This window comes from Marmota flaviventris, chromosome 5 (assembly GCF_047511675.1).
Source record: "Marmota flaviventris isolate mMarFla1 chromosome 5, mMarFla1.hap1, whole genome shotgun sequence".
In the NCBI taxonomy this organism is placed as follows: Eukaryota; Metazoa; Chordata; class Mammalia; order Rodentia; family Sciuridae; genus Marmota; species Marmota flaviventris.
The window spans coordinates 37,357,726-37,377,100 of NC_092502.1; the positions used below are offsets into that span (position 1 = coordinate 37,357,726).

Consider the following 19,375-nt stretch of genomic DNA (forward strand, 5'->3'; position numbering starts at 1 on the left):
GACTGGGCTATTTATTTCCCTTGCAGTGTGCAGCTACTGATAATCACTCCTTGGACGTCACAATCGTGGGCATATGCGTAGTCACTCTAAGCCCCATTCTTCCCCCCACAATGGTATTAGCCAGGCTCTATTTGACTGTCTGTGTCCCTGATCTCTTCATTAAGCTTCTGGTTATTTTGTCTTTATCGATATCACACACAACTATTAACCTTCACCAACTGCTAACTGACTGATGCACTGTTTTGTTTTTGTTCTGTGATGCTAGGGATTGAACCAGGGCCCCCCAGCATTCTAGACAAGTGCTTTACCACTGTGCTATCTCCTAGCACCTAGTGTGCTGTTTTTGATAATGCCCTGGGATATAACTTGCTCTGCAGTCTGATTCAATAAAATTCTGGACCTTTCACAAGGACAGAGTAACACTAATATTTGGAGACTACTCAGACCTCAGAAGGACCCTTAGCTGTCTTTGACTCTGATTCTTTCTATTAAACTTCTAGTTGGTTTTATCATTTATTTGGATTATTGCTTCTAGAATCATGGAACTATTGCCCTGCTCTTAAATGCTCAGCCAAGTTCTCTATTATTTTTGACAATGCCCTTAGGCATGAAGTTCTTAATGCTTATTTCAGATGAAGTTAGTTCCTGTGGGGAGAGCTATGGAGCTCTCTCTTCTACCTCTTCCTCTGGCCAGACCATTGTACCAATGTACCCTAATAGGGGTAGGGACCCTTGGCCTCCTTCTCTCAGAGTGACATTCCAGACCTAGAAACAGGCACTAGATGGGAATGGTGTGCCCTAGTCTTCTTAGCTTACCACATTCAGTATGGAATCTCTACCTTATAAACAGGTAGGGAAAGGAGACATTAGATGCAGTATTCTTAGCCTACTGTAACTGGGACAGAACTTCTGCCCAAAGAGTAGGGGCTGAATGTGGGAAGAGAGCCCCAATCATCTTGGCTGCAACACAGAGTTGAAAGGGATAGGAGATGCCAGTGGATTGCCTCTCAGACATAGCCATGGACTAGGGCCGTGGAAACCCCATCTTCTTGATAGGAAAACTTAGGTCACACTGAGGTAGTAAGGAACACAAGCGAGTTGTGGCTCGGATACCAAGTTTTAGTAGACTTTCTTGAATAAATATTTTGCCATTTGTTGTATTGACCTCCTCGGAACAATTTCCAGAGACTTTAAATTGTTTTTGTTTTGTATTTAGTAATTTTCACCAATTAAATGGTTGTTTTACTGGGTGGAGCATTCACCAACCTTCTTACACCTCCTTTCCAGATGCTTCCATTTGCTTCCTGTGTTGTAAATTAAGTTTTATTGGAACACAGCCATGTTCATTCATCAATATGTTGTCCTCAACTGCTTTCAGGCTCCAATGGCAGAGTTTAATAAGTCGCTGCAGGAGAAATCACATAGCTTGAAAAGCTCAAAATCGTCACTATCTGGAACTTTGCAGAAAGTTTGCTGAGGAATGACCACCACATTCTCTATTATCTATATGGAAAACAATATCACAGAATTGTTGTCATAATGAAGAGAGGTTTAAAGAGTGCACTCAGAATCGCAAGAAAAGTTGTCAGTTTTTAAAAATCATTGTTCTCTGTTTCAGGTTGTTTGTAGTAATTGTGTTTAAAAATTTTTAGATTGTGGGATTCTAAATCAACGATCTACTGTATATCTGATTTGGTATTTACAATTTTACAACCTTCTTAAAGTGGGCTCCCTAAATTGTATAAGCTTTCTCCCCCTTAGAAGACTGAGATCTGGGCTGGGATTGTGGCTCAGAGGTAGAACGCTAGCCTCACACGTGAGAGACCCTGGGTTAGATCCTCAGCACCACATAAAAATAAATAAACATTTTTAAAAAGTGAAATATGATTAAAAAAAACTTAAAAAAAGGAAGACTGAGATCCATGTGATTTAGATTTAAGTTGTGGAATTGTTTCCTATATGCCAGTGTTATGCTTTGATTTTTTTTCCCCTTAAATCTTATTTGTGTCTAGAATCATTGGTTTGATATGCTTGTTGTATGTTCACATAGACACACAGAAGGCATCTATCCTGGGGACATAGTGTGGAGCATAGTGTGGCTAAGAGGAAGAGTGGGCTTGACGTGGCACTGGAGGATGGTGGAAGACCAGGGCAGCAGGCAGGGAGTGCACTGGGGGCACCCAGCACCTCTCTGTGCATCTTATTGCCACCCTTGGAGTGAGGCCTATCTTCTTGGAATGTCAGAAATTTTAGAGGTTAGTAGGGTCAGATCCCCTGAGCCTCCAGGGGCAGGCCCTGGGAAGACGTTATAGAGTGAGGAGAGTGGGGGTATCTGAACTGCTTTGGTGTGAGTCGTGGGCCAAGGGAGCAGCTTTCTGTCTTTCAGCATTGCTTTAAAGGACATTGCATCTGGCTGACACCTGACATCCTCAAACGGGACGGCAACTGGGGTGCCTGGACTCCATTCGGCTCCTGCTCTCGTACCTGTGGCACTGGTGTGAGGTTCAGGACTCGCCAGTGTGACAACCCACAGTGAGTTGGCCACAACATTCCCCCCGCCTTCCTGAGTGGCAGCTGAGGACTATGAAACCCCTCTATAGCCAGCTCTATTCTACAGGGCTCGGATGGCTGCCATCTGCCAGTTCTGGAGGGAGTGCAAGAGCAAGCTCTCCTGGCCCCTCCTCCCATTACCTGGGAGGGAGCTGAGACTCAGAGGAGGGCTCATTCCCCTTCTCCACCTGGGCCTGAAAACCTGGTTTCCTGACCTGCTGGACTAGGGCCACACACCTCCTGACCTATAATCCACTCTGAACACAGGCTTCCTCTGTCTTTTGTGATACATGGAGGAGAGAAGATGGGACAGAGATGGGGAGAGATAAAAGGTCTCCACAGAGGGGAGCTCTCTCAGCCCTTCAGAATGCTAGGAATCTGGGCAGGGGCTTCCTTAGCTGAGCAACTATTTGAAATCAGGGGAGAGGCAGGGTCAAGACTTGTCATCCATACCCCGGTACCCAGGGGAAGGACAGCCTTCAGAGGCTGCCTGGTGCAAGCCAGATTCCCCACCATCAACCATGCTCCCCTTCTCCCTTCCTCATCCCCTATGCTGTCCTGGGACCACTCATTCCCTCCCACCCCACCCTGCAAATACTTCTCTGATCCACACTCAGGGCTCACAATCACCTTCTATTCAGTTCCTTCCTCCTCTGAATTATTGTTTCCCCTCCTCATCTGAATTCTTTGCCTGGACTCTCTCAGTGAAGTATCCTCAGGGAGGGAGAGGGAAAGAGAGGGAGGGAGAGGGAGGGAGGGCTGTGGGTGCACAGTCAATAACTGCACCAGGGCCTAGCATGTAGGGAGTCTTCCACAAACATTCGCAATACTCAGATCTTCCACACAACCAGCAAGGGAGCCTTACCCTGCTAGGACCTGAGTCTGCTTGGACACACAATATGGCTTTTGTCTTTCTTCTTTTGATCTGTCCAGTGTTTCAATGATTTTGATTTACCTGAAAATATTGAAAATCTGGAATTTCACGTAAAAACATAAACAGATCTCCAGCTTCTGAATTGGGCCAGATACAATCTAGTGATAGCTTTTTGGGCACATCCAGACCATCTGGGCTCTGGCCTCTGCTGAATTTCCCACGTTCTCTGCTACACTGTCTCTGGCCAGCCCCTGAACTAGCCTCCAGGGAACCAGAGGGGGTCAGCACTCAACAGCTGTTGGGTGAAGGATGTGGTCAAGTCTATCAGCCAAGTAGGGGCAGAGGAAGGACCTATGCTCTAGGGTCCAGTAGGGGTACAACCATTATTTTAAAAAGACCTGTGTTTGTCTGTCTCAGCAGTGCATGGAATGCTCCCCTCCTCCCCTTCTGACCACCCTCCTGCCCAAGAGCTCCGAATGGCATCCAGGCTAAGAGCAGAGGCAGGCCCCTCCTTCCATCCCCCTGGGGACTTTCACACTTGCCTCAGAAAGAGATTTAGATTTAAGCTGGGAGTTAGAACCACCAGAGAGACAGTTAGTGGGTTGGTCCTCTTCTTTGTGAAATGAGAAAGTTACAGAAGGGCAGCCCAAATTCCCTAAGGTGGAGAAAAAGCAGCCATGACAAAGTGTCCATCATGTGCCACACATTTGTTAAGAACTTAAGCATGTGGGATTCTCCTATTTCAGAATTACTCTGGGATTTCCCCACTGCATGTCAGGCACAGCCCTGTGAGCCAAGAGCCCAGCTGTAAAAAACAATCAATCAATTCTTGTCATCTCGGGGCCTGTGGTCCCATGGGGAAGGCAAACTCTAAACACTCCATCACAACTCCATGTTCGTTTTCAATCCCAGGCCTCCCCCTGCCCCATACTGCATGTGTGGGGTGGGGGTGGGGCACAGGGAAGTTGCTGTCTTCCCAGGGGAACTCCAGAAAAAGGGACATCACCAGGCTCCTTCTTGATTCTCTGAGGCCTGGTTAGCTGGGAATTGCCTGGTCCTACAGCTTGGACATGGCAGAGCCAGGTCCCTTCACAAAGCAGAGCTGTACCTCTAATACCTGAAGCTCAAGGATCTTCCTAAAAATCCCACCCAAGGGCCAGCCTCTTTCTGATGGCACCAAGCAGCTGGACTTATGCTTTCTCCTCCAGCCCAGCCAATGGGGGACGTACCTGCTCTGGCCTAGCCTATGACTTCCAGCTCTGCGGCACCCAAGACTGCCCTGACTCCCTGGCTGACTTCCGGGAGGAGCAGTGCCGACAGTGGGACCTGTACTTTGAGCACGGAGACGGCCAGCACCATTGGCTGCCCCACGAACACCGGGATGGTGAGCCCTTCACAGGAGGATGGCAGTAAGGGTCAGCACACAGGCCCTAGGGAGGGCAGGCAGGGCCTTGCATTGTCCTGTGCCTCTGATAATGTATGGGGCAAGAGTGTGGTGGTGATACTTAGACTGGCAGCAAAGCCCACCCCCGACTGGCTCTGCTGTCAGGTGCCCCGTCCTGGGGTGGGTCTCAGGCTTGGTGTCTGGACTGCAGTCTCAGAGGAGCCAGAATACTGGGCATGGCCAAGAATGCTAAGGAGAGCCCGAGGACCTGGCACCTCCGAGCAGGCTGGGCTCCTGCAGTTGCCATCTGGTGGATGAGGATGGAGTGGCAGGATTAGAAAGGTTAAGGGATGGGGGTGGGGGGTTGACCTTACCAAGCAACTGGCCTCTGACCTTCTCTGAGCCCCTGCTATGTGTCCCACCTGTGTCTGAGGGAGGCTGAGGGAGGGCAATGAAGCTAGTGTCCCTCTCTCAGAAGGATGCACTCTGGTGACCTAGAGTTTTATTTACTCTGAATAAATGCTGAGCAGAGAAGGTGCCAGGGATCCCTAGTTGAATCCAAAAGGGGCTGCTCCTGTTTGGGCCCTCAGGGAAGGTTGACTGAAGGAGGCTTTTTAGATGGAAACTCAGTAAGCAGCCTTTTGCTGCACAGTAAGAAGTCTCTGGGTGGGACCTTTGGCGTGTGAGATCTAAGCTATACCAACAGCCCAACTGGCTCCATTTGGGGAAAAAGCTCTTTCTAAGTCCAGTTGAACCAGGGTCAAAGGCTCAGAAGACATAGAGATAGGAAGCAAGTTGCCATCACGTGACCCTTTCCCTCTGTGTTCACCTTGGAGACTGTGGAGGGGCAGATGAACCTCCTAAGCACAGCTCCATGGAAGTTTCTTCTTGCACTGTCCCTTCTCTTGCACTGACTCCTTGCTGCTTCCCTTCCAGCCAAGGAGAGATGCAACCTCTACTGTGAGTCCAAGGAGACTGGGGAGGTGGTGTCCATGAAACGCATGGTGCACGACGGGACACGCTGCTCCTACAAGGACGCCTTCAGCCTCTGTGTGCGTGGGGACTGTAAGGTGAGTGCCATGAAGCCGGCCAGTGCTGGCCACAGCTCAGGGTCTCAACTTCCTGGGTACCAGCTTCCACTTCTTGAGAAGATTAATAAAATGTAGGAAACAGTGCTGCAGGCCAATATGTTTTCCCTTTTCTTCTACTGGGGGGGGGGGGGGTCTCAGCCTTGAGTATGTCAGGCATTTATCTGGGGAGCTTGGAGATGCCACCCAAGAGTCAAAGGTGGTGGCCTGGGAGCCTGAATTTTTATGAGCTTCCAGGTGATTTCAATGTACAAAATCCATAGTTGACCCTTTGTGAATCATACCCCACCCCTGCTGTCCATGGGGCACTGGACAGCCTGTCCTTGGATCAGGATACCCACCATAGGTCTCATTGGTTTGGTGCTTGGCAGAAATAGTTGTTTCTTGGCATATGATAAACCATTGTGTGTTGAAAAATGTTATGGTCAAAAATGCCTTGGATCTATCTGAACATCAGCACTTGCAACACAGGACACTGTGGAATATCAGCTATTTCTACTTATGATCATGTGACTGACTGGGAGCTGCAACTTGCTGCCAACTGTCCAACATCCTGAGAAAGGGATATATCCTCATTTAGCCCAGGAAAAGATCAAAATTCAAAATGGGAAGTACAGGTCCTAATGAATACATACAGCTTTCACACCATTGTAAAGCTGAAAAAAAATCAGTCAAACCATCGTAAATTGGGGACCATCTGTACATCCTTGGCTTCTATCCTACGCTATCATAAAAAACAACCATGGGTAACCTCAGCATGTGGCGGTGACATGAGCACAGACTTGACCTGCCAGACATTTCTGGAAAGAGCTGGAAACTTCTGCTGGAGTTCAAGTAGACAGGACTGATCAGGGTTGTCACAGAGGCTGGCTCTTTTCTTTCCTTCCTGAGAAATGGCAGCATCCTCAGGTGTTGTCTGGCAGGGAGGCTGACAGGTTCTGCAGGCAGCCCCAGAGCAGGGCTGGAGGAACAAAGAAGTGGGCACAGGGCATCTGGCAGCGTGCTCAAGGGCTGCTTTCCATTCGTATGGTTTTAGAGGGCCCACAGGTGGCAGGACCAGGAGGAAGGAGGCTGGTTGCACAAGAGACTTGCAGGGATGCTGAGCCACACAGCCGGCTCAGGGATAGTGAAACCAAACACTCAGAGACTAACACAAGCTGGTTCTCCTTTGTACCCACAAGGCTTTAATTTATGGAAGATCTGAATGACAAAATGGAGAGGCCAGTGCCATTGAGAGAATTTATAACTTATATTTTCCTAGAGAAGGGCATGGCATGCTACCTAAGGCCACCCGTGGAAGTAGCAAATTTGGTCAGGAGGCAGAAGCAAAGTCAGGGGACTTTCTTGGGAAAAGGCAAAGCAAAGCAAACAGCTTAGGGTTGGTTTCCTTGAATAATTCCCAAAAGGCTGGGAGCTATAGGTCTGGTCTCTCGTTGTTTGGTACCTGACTGGAGGATGACCTAGACCAGAGGAAATTTTGGCTTACTGTGAGAGAGTCAGATAAAGGGGGCAATTGGGGTGGAGACTTGGATATTTGTTGGTTTGCATATGAAAAATGTATTCCCAGCTAAGCCTTTTGGTTTATCCAGGGATTGGCTGGTGTCCAGCCAGGACGATTGTTAAGATGTTAAACATCATAAGATACAGCAAAAAAAAAACGTAAAAGTAAACATAATTAATGCAGACAATCACTAGTAGTAGAAATAGCTTTAAATAGCAACTGTGAATAAGATTGCTAACTTAATTGGGAGAGGTCAGAGCACCAATCAGTATCTTATTGGGCATGGCTGTAACTTCACTCCTAATAGGTATAGTTAAAGAAGAATAGATTAAATATCTTATTTATTAATGATTATTTTGACAGATAAAAGCAGGTTGCTAGAGACAGAAAGGAAATGGGAAGTAATGAGGTGAAATGTATCAGTCCGGACAATACATGTGGATGTGAAATTCTCTTTTAGAAGAATCTAACAGAAAAATACACACACATAATATCCAAGTGGATGCTGTCAATCAGAGAATATCAAAATACAATGAATGACTCAGGAAGATTACAAGCAAAGATATTGCAGAAGAACAAAGTCGTGCAACGTGGGCTGGGGTTGTTGCTCAGTGGGAGAGCACTTGCCTAGCATAGGTGAAGCACTGAGTTCGATCTTCAGCACCACATTAAAAAAATACATAAGACATAAAGTTTAAATTTAAAAAAAAAAAAGATGTGCACACACATAACACACACACAGAGCAGAGAATTGAAAGAGACCTGAGCATTACATGAGGCCAAGAGGGTCATTTGATTTTAAGCAGGGCACAATCCACTGCTTTGATAAAGTAATAACATGCCATCAAACATGTCATCTAAAAACAGTTATCAGCTTAGGTCTTGGAACTTTAGAAAATGAACAAGTAAATATTATTTGCTGACTTATTGATCATATTAAATCATAACTTACATAATGCAGAAGTAGAAAAGTTGAATATAATATATAAATTTTAATAAAAGAATGTGTATAATAGAACATATTTTATATTTGTTTTAAAAATATTTCTTCACTGCATGTAAAAGGGAGAAATTGAAATAAGCTTGCCTGTTTGCTGACTCTAGTAACCCACTGTTAAGATTGCATGACAGGAAGGGAGACTATCCTTACCTCATTAGCTATGCACCCCACCCTTTGCCATGGTACCCCACCATCACTGTCAACTGCTTGAATTGAAGCAGAACCTAAGCTGTCAGCCTCTTCTGATCATTGGTGACAGCGAGCAGCAGCCATGCAGAGCTTATCAGGAGTACGTGGCCAGCCCTGACCTGAGCTATCGTCTGCCCCATTATCCTCTTTAGAATCTAAATGAGATCCCAGGCTAATAGAAGGAGCCAAGCTTCATGGATTTCTCTATGTGATTAAAGTATTAGTATCACGGCACCCCTTAGTTCAGATACAGAACATTGGATAGTGTCTCTTGATTATCAGGTACTCACCAAAGATAATTGGTTCACTAGCCAGAGCAGTTCTTGCCTGGGCATTGATGGATGAGTTGGGCCACCTGAGATGAACCAAACCAGCCTCTTCAAACTAGCATGTCTTCATCTGTTTTCTGTTGCAATAACAAAATAGTAGAGGCTGGATAATGTATAAAGGAAAAGGGTTTATTTAGTTCACAGTTTTAGAGGACGGAAATCTAAGATGAGGCAGTCCTATTGGCAAAAATTTGGACTCTGAGAGACTCCCCTGGGCTGGGTCACAACATTAAGAGAAGCATAAAGAAAAACCACCAAGGGCAAAAGACAGCAACCACATGAAGTGACCTGACTTTACAATCGGCTCTCAGGAGAACTAACTCAGTCTGCAAGACCAGCATATTCCCTTCCAAGAGCAACGCCCCCATGGCTTGACTACCTTCCACTAGACCCCACCTCTTAAAGGAACCACAGCCTTAATACTGTCACACTGGGGACCAAGCTTCTTGCCCAGGACTTTCTGGGGAAAACATTCAAACTACATCCAAACCATAGAATGGCAGTTGTCCAGACACCAGAATTCCTCTAGGTGGCAGGCAAGGTTCTGACTTTAATTAGACATCTTGATTTCACAAATAAGATGAAAAAAAAAATGTGTCTTAGAATTGAGGGGAAATGCTGACAAATCACTTTCTTAAAGTTCTTCTGGATGAAGCAGTTCTTTTACTCCATTTTCCTTTTGCTCGCCTTTTGACACTCAGAACAAAATCTCAGAGCAGCTGTTTTGAAACACAGCATGTGGCTTTGTTTTCGTCACTGTCTGGATAGCCTCTTCTTTTCCAACCAGTTCAATTCATATTTAGCATCTTTGGCTTAAACAAGCTCCAAAAATGAAAGCCCCTTTATAGAAAGAGCCCATGAATCAACAGAGAGCTCTTAAATTAGAGTTGATATCCAGGGCTAAATAAATCCTGTCTCTAAATAAAATATAAAAGGGGCTGGGGATGTTGCTCAGTGGTTAAGCACTCCTGGGTTCAATCCCCAGCACCTGCCCCCCGCCAAAAAAAGCAGTGCTTTTTTCAGTCCCCATTTATTACCTCCCTTTGGTAAAAATTGTTTTCTCAGGAACCATTTAAATAAACATGAGTATGTTCCTCTTTATTGTTTTGCACTCTGCTCACTTCAAAAAAATGAGTCAGAAGCTTACAAAATACAGATGATTAAAATACAGATTCCTCTCCTCAAGGAGTTATCCCACTCCTCCAAAGGATTTAAAATCCACATACTACAGTGACATGGCCACATCAATGCTTACAGCAGCTCAATTCACAATAGCTAAGCTATGGAACCAACACATCTGCCCTTCCACAGATGAATAGACAGAGAAAATGTGTATACATACACAATGTAATGTATTAGTCATAAAGAATGACATTATGGCATTTGCCTGTGAATGGGTGGATCTGGAGCCTATTGTGCTAAGTGGCTTATTTCAAGCCGGTCCCAAAAAACAAAATTCAGATGTCTTCTCTGATATGTGGATGCTAACTCACAATGGGGTAGGGGGTAGGATAGAAGTTCATTGGATTACACAAAGGGAGAAAGGAGGGGGATAGGAATAGGAAAGACAGTAGAATAAGTCTGACATAACCTTCCTATGTACATATATGAATACACCACAGTGAATCTCACTGTCATGCACATCCACAAGACTTGGGTCCTAATTTGAATAAGATATATTTCATGCTTGTATAATTATATCAAAATGGACTCTATTGTCATATATAACTAAAAAGAACCGATAAAATAAATAAATAGAAAAATACAGATGGATAAAAACAAAGATCATGAATTTCTATCTGCACATTCAAAAATGCTTTGTGAATCTCGGCTCTGTAGTCCTTTCATGGTCTTGAGCCCCTGCCCTCGAAGTTTCTTGTAAGACAAAAGTCAGAAATTAAAGAGCAGCTGGGGAGTAGCTCAGTGGTAGAATACTTGGCTAGCAAGGCCCTGGGTTTGATCCCCAGCACTGTAAAGAGAGAGGGTGGGGGGAGGAAGGAAGGAAGAGAGAAAAGCAAGGAGGGGAAAGGGTTGAGAAATCAAGAGCAAAGGGAAAAGAAGTAAGCGTCTCCAGAGGCAGAGGTAGAAAGTTCTCTCCAATAGGCATCTGTGGTCCAGGAATGGCATGCTGCCAGGGCTACAGCAATAAAAGAACCTGAATATTGTTATTGTCTCTGTCAGGAGGCCCTGGGCAAAGGAACAGCCCCACTCTGTGCAGAATAATTTATTTCCTGTATTTCCTGGAGTGATAGTGTGGAAAGGATTCATTGAGAGAATGAAGGCAAAAGTGTCCCCACCAACTCTTGCCATCCCTTCCCAGACACTTGAAGACAGACTGAAGAGGGCATTTCATTCTTCCTGAACTGAAGAAAGGCAGGACATCCAGGCCACAGCTTTGGGTGGCATCCCCCGAGGGGCTTCCTCTGGGAGATGAGCTGCAGGGATACTCTGGAGAAAGGGCAGCATAGAGGGGCCAAGGTGAGGCCTTCCATCTGTGGCCACAAGGATGGAAGCACTCACTGGAGGCCAGTTGTGCTGGGCCAGGAAAGTGTTGGGCTGTGGGACAGAATTCTGCAGGTCCCACCTTCCACATGCAGGAACTGAGGCACAGCATGGGCAAGGAATTCACCCACAGCCACACAGGGTCTGTCTTGCTCTAAAGCGTGACTTTGGGAACTGCTAAGAAGGGATGCACAGAACATGGGCAATGGGAGGGCTCAGGCATCAGAGGCCTGGCAGGTACAGGGTCAGGGTCAGGCCAGGGCCCATATATGGAGGGGGTATCTGAAGTGTTCTCTGCCTTCCTCTTCCCCTGCAGAAGGTGGGCTGTGATGGGGTGATTGGCTCCAGCAAGCAAGAGGACAAGTGTGGCGTGTGTGGAGGTGACAACACTCACTGCAAAGTGGTCAAGGGTACTTTTACACGCTCACCCAAAAAGCAAGGTGAGTGAGCTCCACCCTCCGCCCCTGAGGCTGATTGTCTACAGCACCTCTGAGTACCAGTGGGGCTCTGTCACTTTGGGGCTCTATCTGGCATTACCCCAGGGATGGATTCCCACCTGAGTTTTCTGTAGGGGAGGAAGGCTGGGAGGGTATTTGGGATTTGAAGATCAGCAGAAAGTCTGAGGCCCTGGACTCTGGCCTGGACCAGACCCAGTAGTTTTCCAGTTGGCCCCTCTCTGGGTGGGGGCCCAAGCCCAGGAAATACAGAGCCACAGAAGAGTCCATGATGGAGCTTCCTTTCTCATGTGGTATTGTATTCCCACGCCCACAGGTTACATCAAGATGTTTGAGATCCCTCCCGGGGCCAGACACCTACTCATCCAAGAGGCAGACAGCACTGAGCACCATCTGGGTGAGTCTCAGAGCCCGGATGACTTGGCGTCTCCAAGACCTGGCTTTTCTGGAAGGGTAGTTGCCATGGCTGAGACACCTGGCTTCTGTGAGGTGGGCAACCCTGGCTGGCAGGTGTGACTGCAGCCCCAATCCACCAGTTCCTGGTGCAGCCCACCTGGAAGCCTTTCCTGGGCTCCTCTCCCTGTGGAGAGGCCAGAGTTTGGGACCAGAGGGCTTCCCCTGGCAGCAGCTGTGGAGGGTACGGCAGTGTATATCCAAGACACCAGAGAACACCAAAGTCAGCTATAAATGGGATCATGCAGTGTATTTACATCCATTCAATTCATTTTTTTTGTTGTTGTTGTTTGTTACTGGGAGTTGAGGCCTTGCACATGTTAACCATACACTGAGCTATATCTTTAGGCCTTTACTTTTAAATTTAAGAGTTTTTACCTAAAAATAGGGATTTCTAGCATATCTTGAAATTTCGGATGATCTCCCAACCCTGGGTCTCTTCCCTCATGGCAGCCCCAGCCTGCAAGATGGTGCTCTCGCACCATCTCCCAAGATGCCCAGGACCCTCTCAGGGGTTCACCCATCTGTACCCATCACCTCCCCAGGACTTCCTGGGCCCTACCTCCTGGGGTATCATGGGACCAAAGGCAGCAGGGTTTCCAGGACCACTGAGGGGCCCTGGACAAGTCCATTCTCCAATCTGGGTCCCACCTTCATCCCTGTCCCCTGGAGGCATCCACACTGCCACAGTCAGGCACCCCACTGATACATGACAAACCTGCCACTCTCTTTTAACACTCATTTTTCCTTCTAATTTATCTTAAGAGGAAACTTTAAGTCACTATCCTAAATGCAGAACCAGTACAGTTTGCCTTAAACAGACGGTCAACATTAAGGTCATTTCCTAAACGAAAGACGCTTTTGTCCCAACACTGTTTCTCACTGGTCTCTGAGGCTGAGACCCACTATCTCTTTGTAAAGGGGAGCAGATGATAGAAGATAAAGACCCTCCCGCCCCACACTGAGGCTTTCTTAGCAATGTGGGCAGAATTAAAGGGGACTTGCATAGGAAGTTCTTTTCTCACTGGTGCCCTGTCTGAAGTCCCTCCAAAACCCCTCAGCACCCTCCCCAATGACTGCCTTTTACACTGAAGGAAGTGTGAGGCTTTCTTACCAGCCAAGTTTATCCTAGAGTGGTCTGTGGATGGCCCATGGTCTGAGTAGCCCATCCCAGTTGGACCAGGCCTCTTGGGGAATGCTGGGAGCTGGTGAGACCTTGACGGGACCTCAGTTAACTGATGGTGTGGGGGAAGGGGGGATGCTGTTTTTCCAGCTGGACGTATGCTCACTGCCATGGCAGGAAACCACCACAGCCTCCACCCATACCTACATCCTCATGTTCAGCAGATACCTCACCCGGTAGAGATGTCTCTCTGCCAGCCTGCCTTTGAGGCCTCTGTGTTAGTTAGTCTCATATCACTATAACAAAATACCTGAGGCAACTAACTTATAAAGATAAAAGGTTTATTTAGCTCCAGGTTTGGGAGGTTCAAAGGCATGGCACATGCATTGATTCTGTTCTAGTGAATGGTAGATAGCAGCATATCATAGTGGGAGTGCATGTAGGAGCAAAAAGCATCTTGAATTGGAGCAGAGCGGGTGGGGCAGCCAGAATCCCATAATTCCTTTCAAAGGCATGACCCAATGATCTGAGGACCTTTCATAGCCCCCGTCTCCCAATAATGCCATGTTGGGGACCAAGCCTGGGAGACATTCAACATCCAAACTCTAGCAGCCTCTTAGTGCTATGGAGTGCTCTGATAGGTTGCAGGAGGTGACTTTGACAGCTGCAGAACCCCTTCCAATGGGAACCCATGAGCCTTTAGTCAGGGCAGATCCAGAAAGGGTGCTGGGCTGGTCAAAAGAATTCATGTGGAGGGAAACCCATTCATCACTGTCCCCAAGGGCAGGGTATGGCTCCCAAAGCAATTTGGGCTGTCCGTGGCACAGAGCAATCAGGGACCCTGCTCCCCAGAACCCACCTCCCCCACAAAGCAGCATGGTGGGCCTGGGCCCCACCTGACGTGACCATGGTGGGTTGGGGGGCTCCCTTTTGCCATTCTCAGCCGTCAAGAATGTGGAAACCGGCAAGTTCATATTAAATGAAGAGAACCACCTGGACCCCAATTCCAGATCCTTCATTGCCATGGGCGTGGAGTGGGAGTACAGGGACGAGGATGGCAGGGAGACGCTGCAGACCATGGGCCCCCTCCACGGGACCATCGCTGTGCTGGTGAGTTGAGGCACAACAGGGTCCGCTGCCTCCTGCTGCCCAGGCAGGGTGCAATGTTCCCTAGGGGAAGGTGGTGAAGGGGCCTTGGGAGCCCCGAGCCTCCCTGCATCCTTCAGGTCACACTCTGAACAGCCCGTGTGGCCCTCCAGGGCAGCTCCGAGTCTCTGAATCAGAGCCAGAAATAGACATGGGGCCAAGACTCAGGGCTCTGAACCCCAGGTCAGTGCCTTCTAAACAACTCTCCCCTCTAGGGATTTTGGTTTCTCTGGCAGAATGACATTCACAGCTATCATCCATTGTGTTCATTCATGCCCGCTGTCACATTAAAACCCTGCAACACCCTGAGAAGTGACAGTTGGAACTAGACCCGAGTCACATTGGACTTTGTCTTCAAGCAGGATTGGATCCCAGATACCTTGGGTCCAGGACCACGGACTGCTCATATTATGGGGAGTCCTGAGGGGGATGGATTCTTGAATCATTTTTAGTTTTAATTCATTGCATAAGTGATACATTTTATTTTTCAAAAAATTCCAACAGTACAGATAAGCTTCCAGGGCTGTTGCTCACACCTCCCCTAAGAAGCATGCTGGGGGTGGGTCTAATCACCCAGCCCCCAGAGCTCCACACAAGGCTATGCACCTGTGGAGCAGGTGTCACCATGGGCCAGGTGTGCTTTATTCCACTGTACCACTCTGCTCACTTTGTCTGCAGCAACTTGACACTAATTAGAAATGCCTGTGGTGACCGATCTAGGTTGGTGTATATACAGTGGGTCCTCAGTAGTCACAGTTTCTGTATTTGCAAATTCACCTGCTCACTAAAATTTACTTGAGATTCCCAAATGGACCTTCACAGAGTGGTGAAAAATTTGAGTTGCCTGCATGCTTATTCCCAGATGGGGTGAAACTACTCCATGCTGTGTTCTTGTTTTAGCTCTCAGATTGTAAACAAGTCTCTTTTCTTTTTTTTGCAATCTATTATTGTCACATCTTTTGCATTTTTGTGCTTTTGGAAGGATGAGTTTGCTGTTTAAAATGGCTCTGAGCCTACTGCTGAAGTGCTGTCTACTGTCTGTAAGCTCTGAAGGGTATAATGGAGAAAAGACGTGTGTTAGAGGAGCTCCATCTGGGCCTGAGTTACAGTGCTCCTGGCTTTGAGGTCGATGTTAACGAATCAACGATATATATTATTGTTTTTAACATAAACAAACATAAAACAAGTTTATGTATTGATTTGTTGATAAAAATGTTATGACCAGGGCTCACAGGATCCTAACCCTGTGCATCTAGGTGGGCTTTGACTTATGGTGGAGTCACATCCCCATAAACCCAACCTAAGTTGAAAATATCATAATATAAGAATACATCAGCCTAACCTATGATCTGTCCTGGCTCAGCAACACAGTACACTATACGGTGTCAGTTGTTCATCATGGGGCTGCAGGAGCTGTGGCTCATTCCCACCCACCATCATGAAAGAGGATGGGACCATATCCTTAGCTCACAAAAAGATCCAAATTAAAAATTCAAAATATGGTTTCTCCTGAATGTGTATCACTTTTGCATCATCATCATCAAGTCGGAAAACCATAAGTTGGGATGTCTGTATTTTCTGTGGGGTGATGGCTCCATATTTGTGAATTCAGTGTTCACAGAGACTTGCTAGAACATAACTCCTGTGAATAACTGGAATCCACTGTAAATCTGCCTTGGACTCATGTTCCTCAACTGGCTCCTGAGGAAGGGTGAACAAAGGGACAGACACATTCATGGCCATTTTGGGGTGGGCACAGGTTATCCCAGAGGGAGATGCCCGGATCTCACTGACATACAAATACATGATCCATGAAGACTCACTCAACGTTGATGACAACAATGTCCTTGAAGATGACTCCGTGAGCCATGAGTGGGCCCTGAAGAAGTGGTCTCCCTGCTCCAAGCCCTGTGGCGGAGGTGAGGGATTTCTTATTAGGGCTTCTGGGATGAATGATAAGAGAGTGGCCATAAAGAGGTGAGGAATCATCCCTGGGCTGGGGCTCAGCATGAGCAGAAACAGAGGTCCTAGAGGATGTTGGGCTGGGGTGGAGAGAGGCTTCTGGGTGAGGGGCTTCCTGAACCAACAGTGAGTGGCCTGCTGACTGCTGGGCCTGGGGCAGTGAGTTTGGCATGTGCTAGGTATGAGAAGACTATTCCCAGAGACTGGGAGGCCATGGCAGTGACCTTTGCCTATCCCAGCCTGGAAGGGGTCCTTGGGTGTCCAGGAAGGAGGTGCTCGAGGCATCAGACCAAATTAGCCAGAAGGGCCTGGGGGTTCGGGTTCAGTGCAGAAGGGATGTGACTGGCCTGGTAAGAAGTTGACCTGTGGGTGGTCCGAATGGATCACACTGTAGCATCAATAGGGCAGGGCACAGATGAGCTGGGACAGTGCAGAGACACCCCTAGGAGGTCCCTCCCTCCCTCTCTCTATTCATTCAGAAAAGCCTCTCTGATTCCTGGAGCAGGGTTAGCTGCAGAAGAGTCCTACCTGTCCCTTGATGTCAAGTCGTCCACAGTTGGGTGGGACATTGGACACACAGACGGACAAAAGCCCTGCTCTGTCCAGAGTTGAGGACTGGGTGAACTATGAGACAGGACTGAGATGCCATGGGGTCCCACATCCAAAGGACAAGTTCGCCAAGGATCAGGGGGACCTCATCCTGGGTGGATGGTGCCGCAGCCTTCTGTCGTACCCCATTTCCACACTCCCCCTGGATTCCACCAGCATGTCCTGCTGATTCTCCACTCTATAGCTCTTGGACCCTTCTACTGTTCCTTCTTCCCAACCATCCCCTAGTCCTGGCACCATCCTTATACTGGCCCTTGAGGATCCATTTTAGGTCCCAGGTTGACCTCTTAAAGGGTAAATCAGATCATGTTCCTTCCAGGTGTCATAACAGCCATCTCTGTTCTTGAGGATTGAATATCAAAATTCTCCTTATGGCTTCTGAGGTCATGACAGTTTGCTGACCTTTCCCTCTACTTTGGTGTCTCTCTCCTTGCTCCTTAGGCTAGCCTTGAATGTAGTACTAGTCAGTTTTCTGTTACTGTATCAAAATACCCAAGATAGTCAACTTATAAAGATAAAAGGTTTGTTTTAGCTCAGTTTTGGAGATTTCAGTACATAGTCACTTGGGCCTCTGGTGAGGCAGTACATTATAGCAGTAACACATGGTGGAGGATGCTGCTTACCATATGGTGGCCTGGAAGCAAAAGAGAGATAGGAAGAGACTGGATTCCCACTCTCCCTTTCAAGGGCCTGCCCCCCACCCCCCGCAACTTAACTTCCTTCCAAGGCCCCACTACTTCCCAATAGCACTACAGGCTGGGGATCAAATCTTTAATACCTGGAACTATGGGGAACTCCCAAACCATAGCAGGTGCTTTTCCTGGACGCACAATCCTCCCCTCCGGGCCTCTGCACAGGTTTCTCACCTTCCCCTCCACCACCTTTCCATAAATCAGGGCTTTCTGAGTCACCTGCAGACTCCCCAGTTAGGTTAGGCGGCTGGTTGTTGTTGTGTTCTCTCACATACACACTGAGCACTGTTGACCTTTTAGGCTTCATTCTCCACTGTGGGGATCAGCCTGTGGATGGTGGGCTGTTGAACAGCATCCCCAGCCTCTAGTCACTGATGCCAATAGCAACCCTACCCCGCAGCTGGGACAACTAAAAAACGTCCCAAGTATCGCCCTGGGGAAGAATATTACTGTCTTAATTAGCTTTTTGTAACCGAACAAGAACAACTTAGAGGAGGGAAAGTTTATTGGGGCTCATAGTTTCAGAGGTCTCAGTCCACAGATGGCTGACTCCATTGCTCTGGGCCCAGGATGAAGCAGCACATCACAGGGAGAAGCCTCAGCAGAGGAAAGCTGCCGAGGATGTGTCCTTCCAGGGCATGCCCCCAGCGATGTCACCCACCTCCTCCAGCCACACCTCACCTGCCTAGAGTCACCACCCAGACAGCGCATCCAGACAACGATGGGATGACTAGGTTATAGTTCTCCATATCTAGTCATTTTACCTCTGAGCATTCCTGCATTAACAGGAGCTCTTGGGGATACTTCATATCCAAAGCATAACCATCACCCCCACTGAGAACTGTTGTATGGGACTGGTGGAAAGAGTCCTGTAGACCATGTGCCCCAGTGTTAACCAAGGCCCCTACGCACATTAGGTCAAGGAAGAAGTGACTAAGTGATGGAAGAGGAAACAGCCTTCTCTCTGCCTCCAAAAGCCAGGAGGGAACTAGGGAAGAAGCAGACAAGGGGAGAAGATGGCCTCTCTCCCTGCCCTGCCACCCTGCCTTGGCCTGGGGTGCTGAGTGGGCTCCTCCAGAGCTTCCTCCCAGCTCAGGTGCCCTGCCCTGTTATCCATATCATTTTAAGAGTAGGGAAGAGAACAGGGCTGGCACTGCTACTGGAAGCCACTCCTCCAAGCCCCCTTGGGGGGCCCTAAGGCTCCGTTGAGCCCCCTCAAGCTCTCTGTCTTCAGGGTCCCAGTTCACCAAGTATGGCTGCCGCAGGAAGCTGGACCACAAAATGGTGCACCGTGCCTTCTGCAACGTCCTGGCGAAGCCCAAAGCCATCCGCCGAACTTGCAACCCACAGGAGTGCTCCCAGCCTGTGTGAGTGCCAGGAGGAGTCCCTCAGCCCAGTGTCCCATTCAAGGGGAAGAGACCAGAGGATATAGGTGCTCCTATGGGAGGGAAGAGTGGGATGCAGACCTCTTTACACCTGGCATCGCCCAAAGTCTCGGATGGGTTTCCCCTCACCCAC

The 19,375-nt window shown here is 48.0% G+C and overlaps 1 protein-coding gene across 2 annotated transcripts in view; it reads left to right on the forward strand.

Moving 5' to 3' along the window:
• The window catches only part of Adamts2 (ADAM metallopeptidase with thrombospondin type 1 motif 2), a 252,735-nt gene that overhangs the window by 216,323 nt on the left and 17,037 nt on the right, over positions 1-19,375 (forward strand). For both annotated transcript variants that reach the window (XM_027953340.2, XM_071612157.1), the window contains exons 11-18: positions 2,387-2,532; positions 4,633-4,808; positions 5,745-5,878; positions 11,734-11,857; positions 12,189-12,269; positions 14,392-14,558; positions 16,354-16,513; positions 19,092-19,224. In XM_027953340.2, the coding sequence (XP_027809141.2) occupies positions 2,387-2,532; positions 4,633-4,808; positions 5,745-5,878; positions 11,734-11,857; positions 12,189-12,269; positions 14,392-14,558; positions 16,354-16,513; positions 19,092-19,224 (1,121 nt within the window). The remainder of the gene's footprint in view (positions 1-2,386; positions 2,533-4,632; positions 4,809-5,744; positions 5,879-11,733; positions 11,858-12,188; positions 12,270-14,391; positions 14,559-16,353; positions 16,514-19,091; positions 19,225-19,375) is intronic.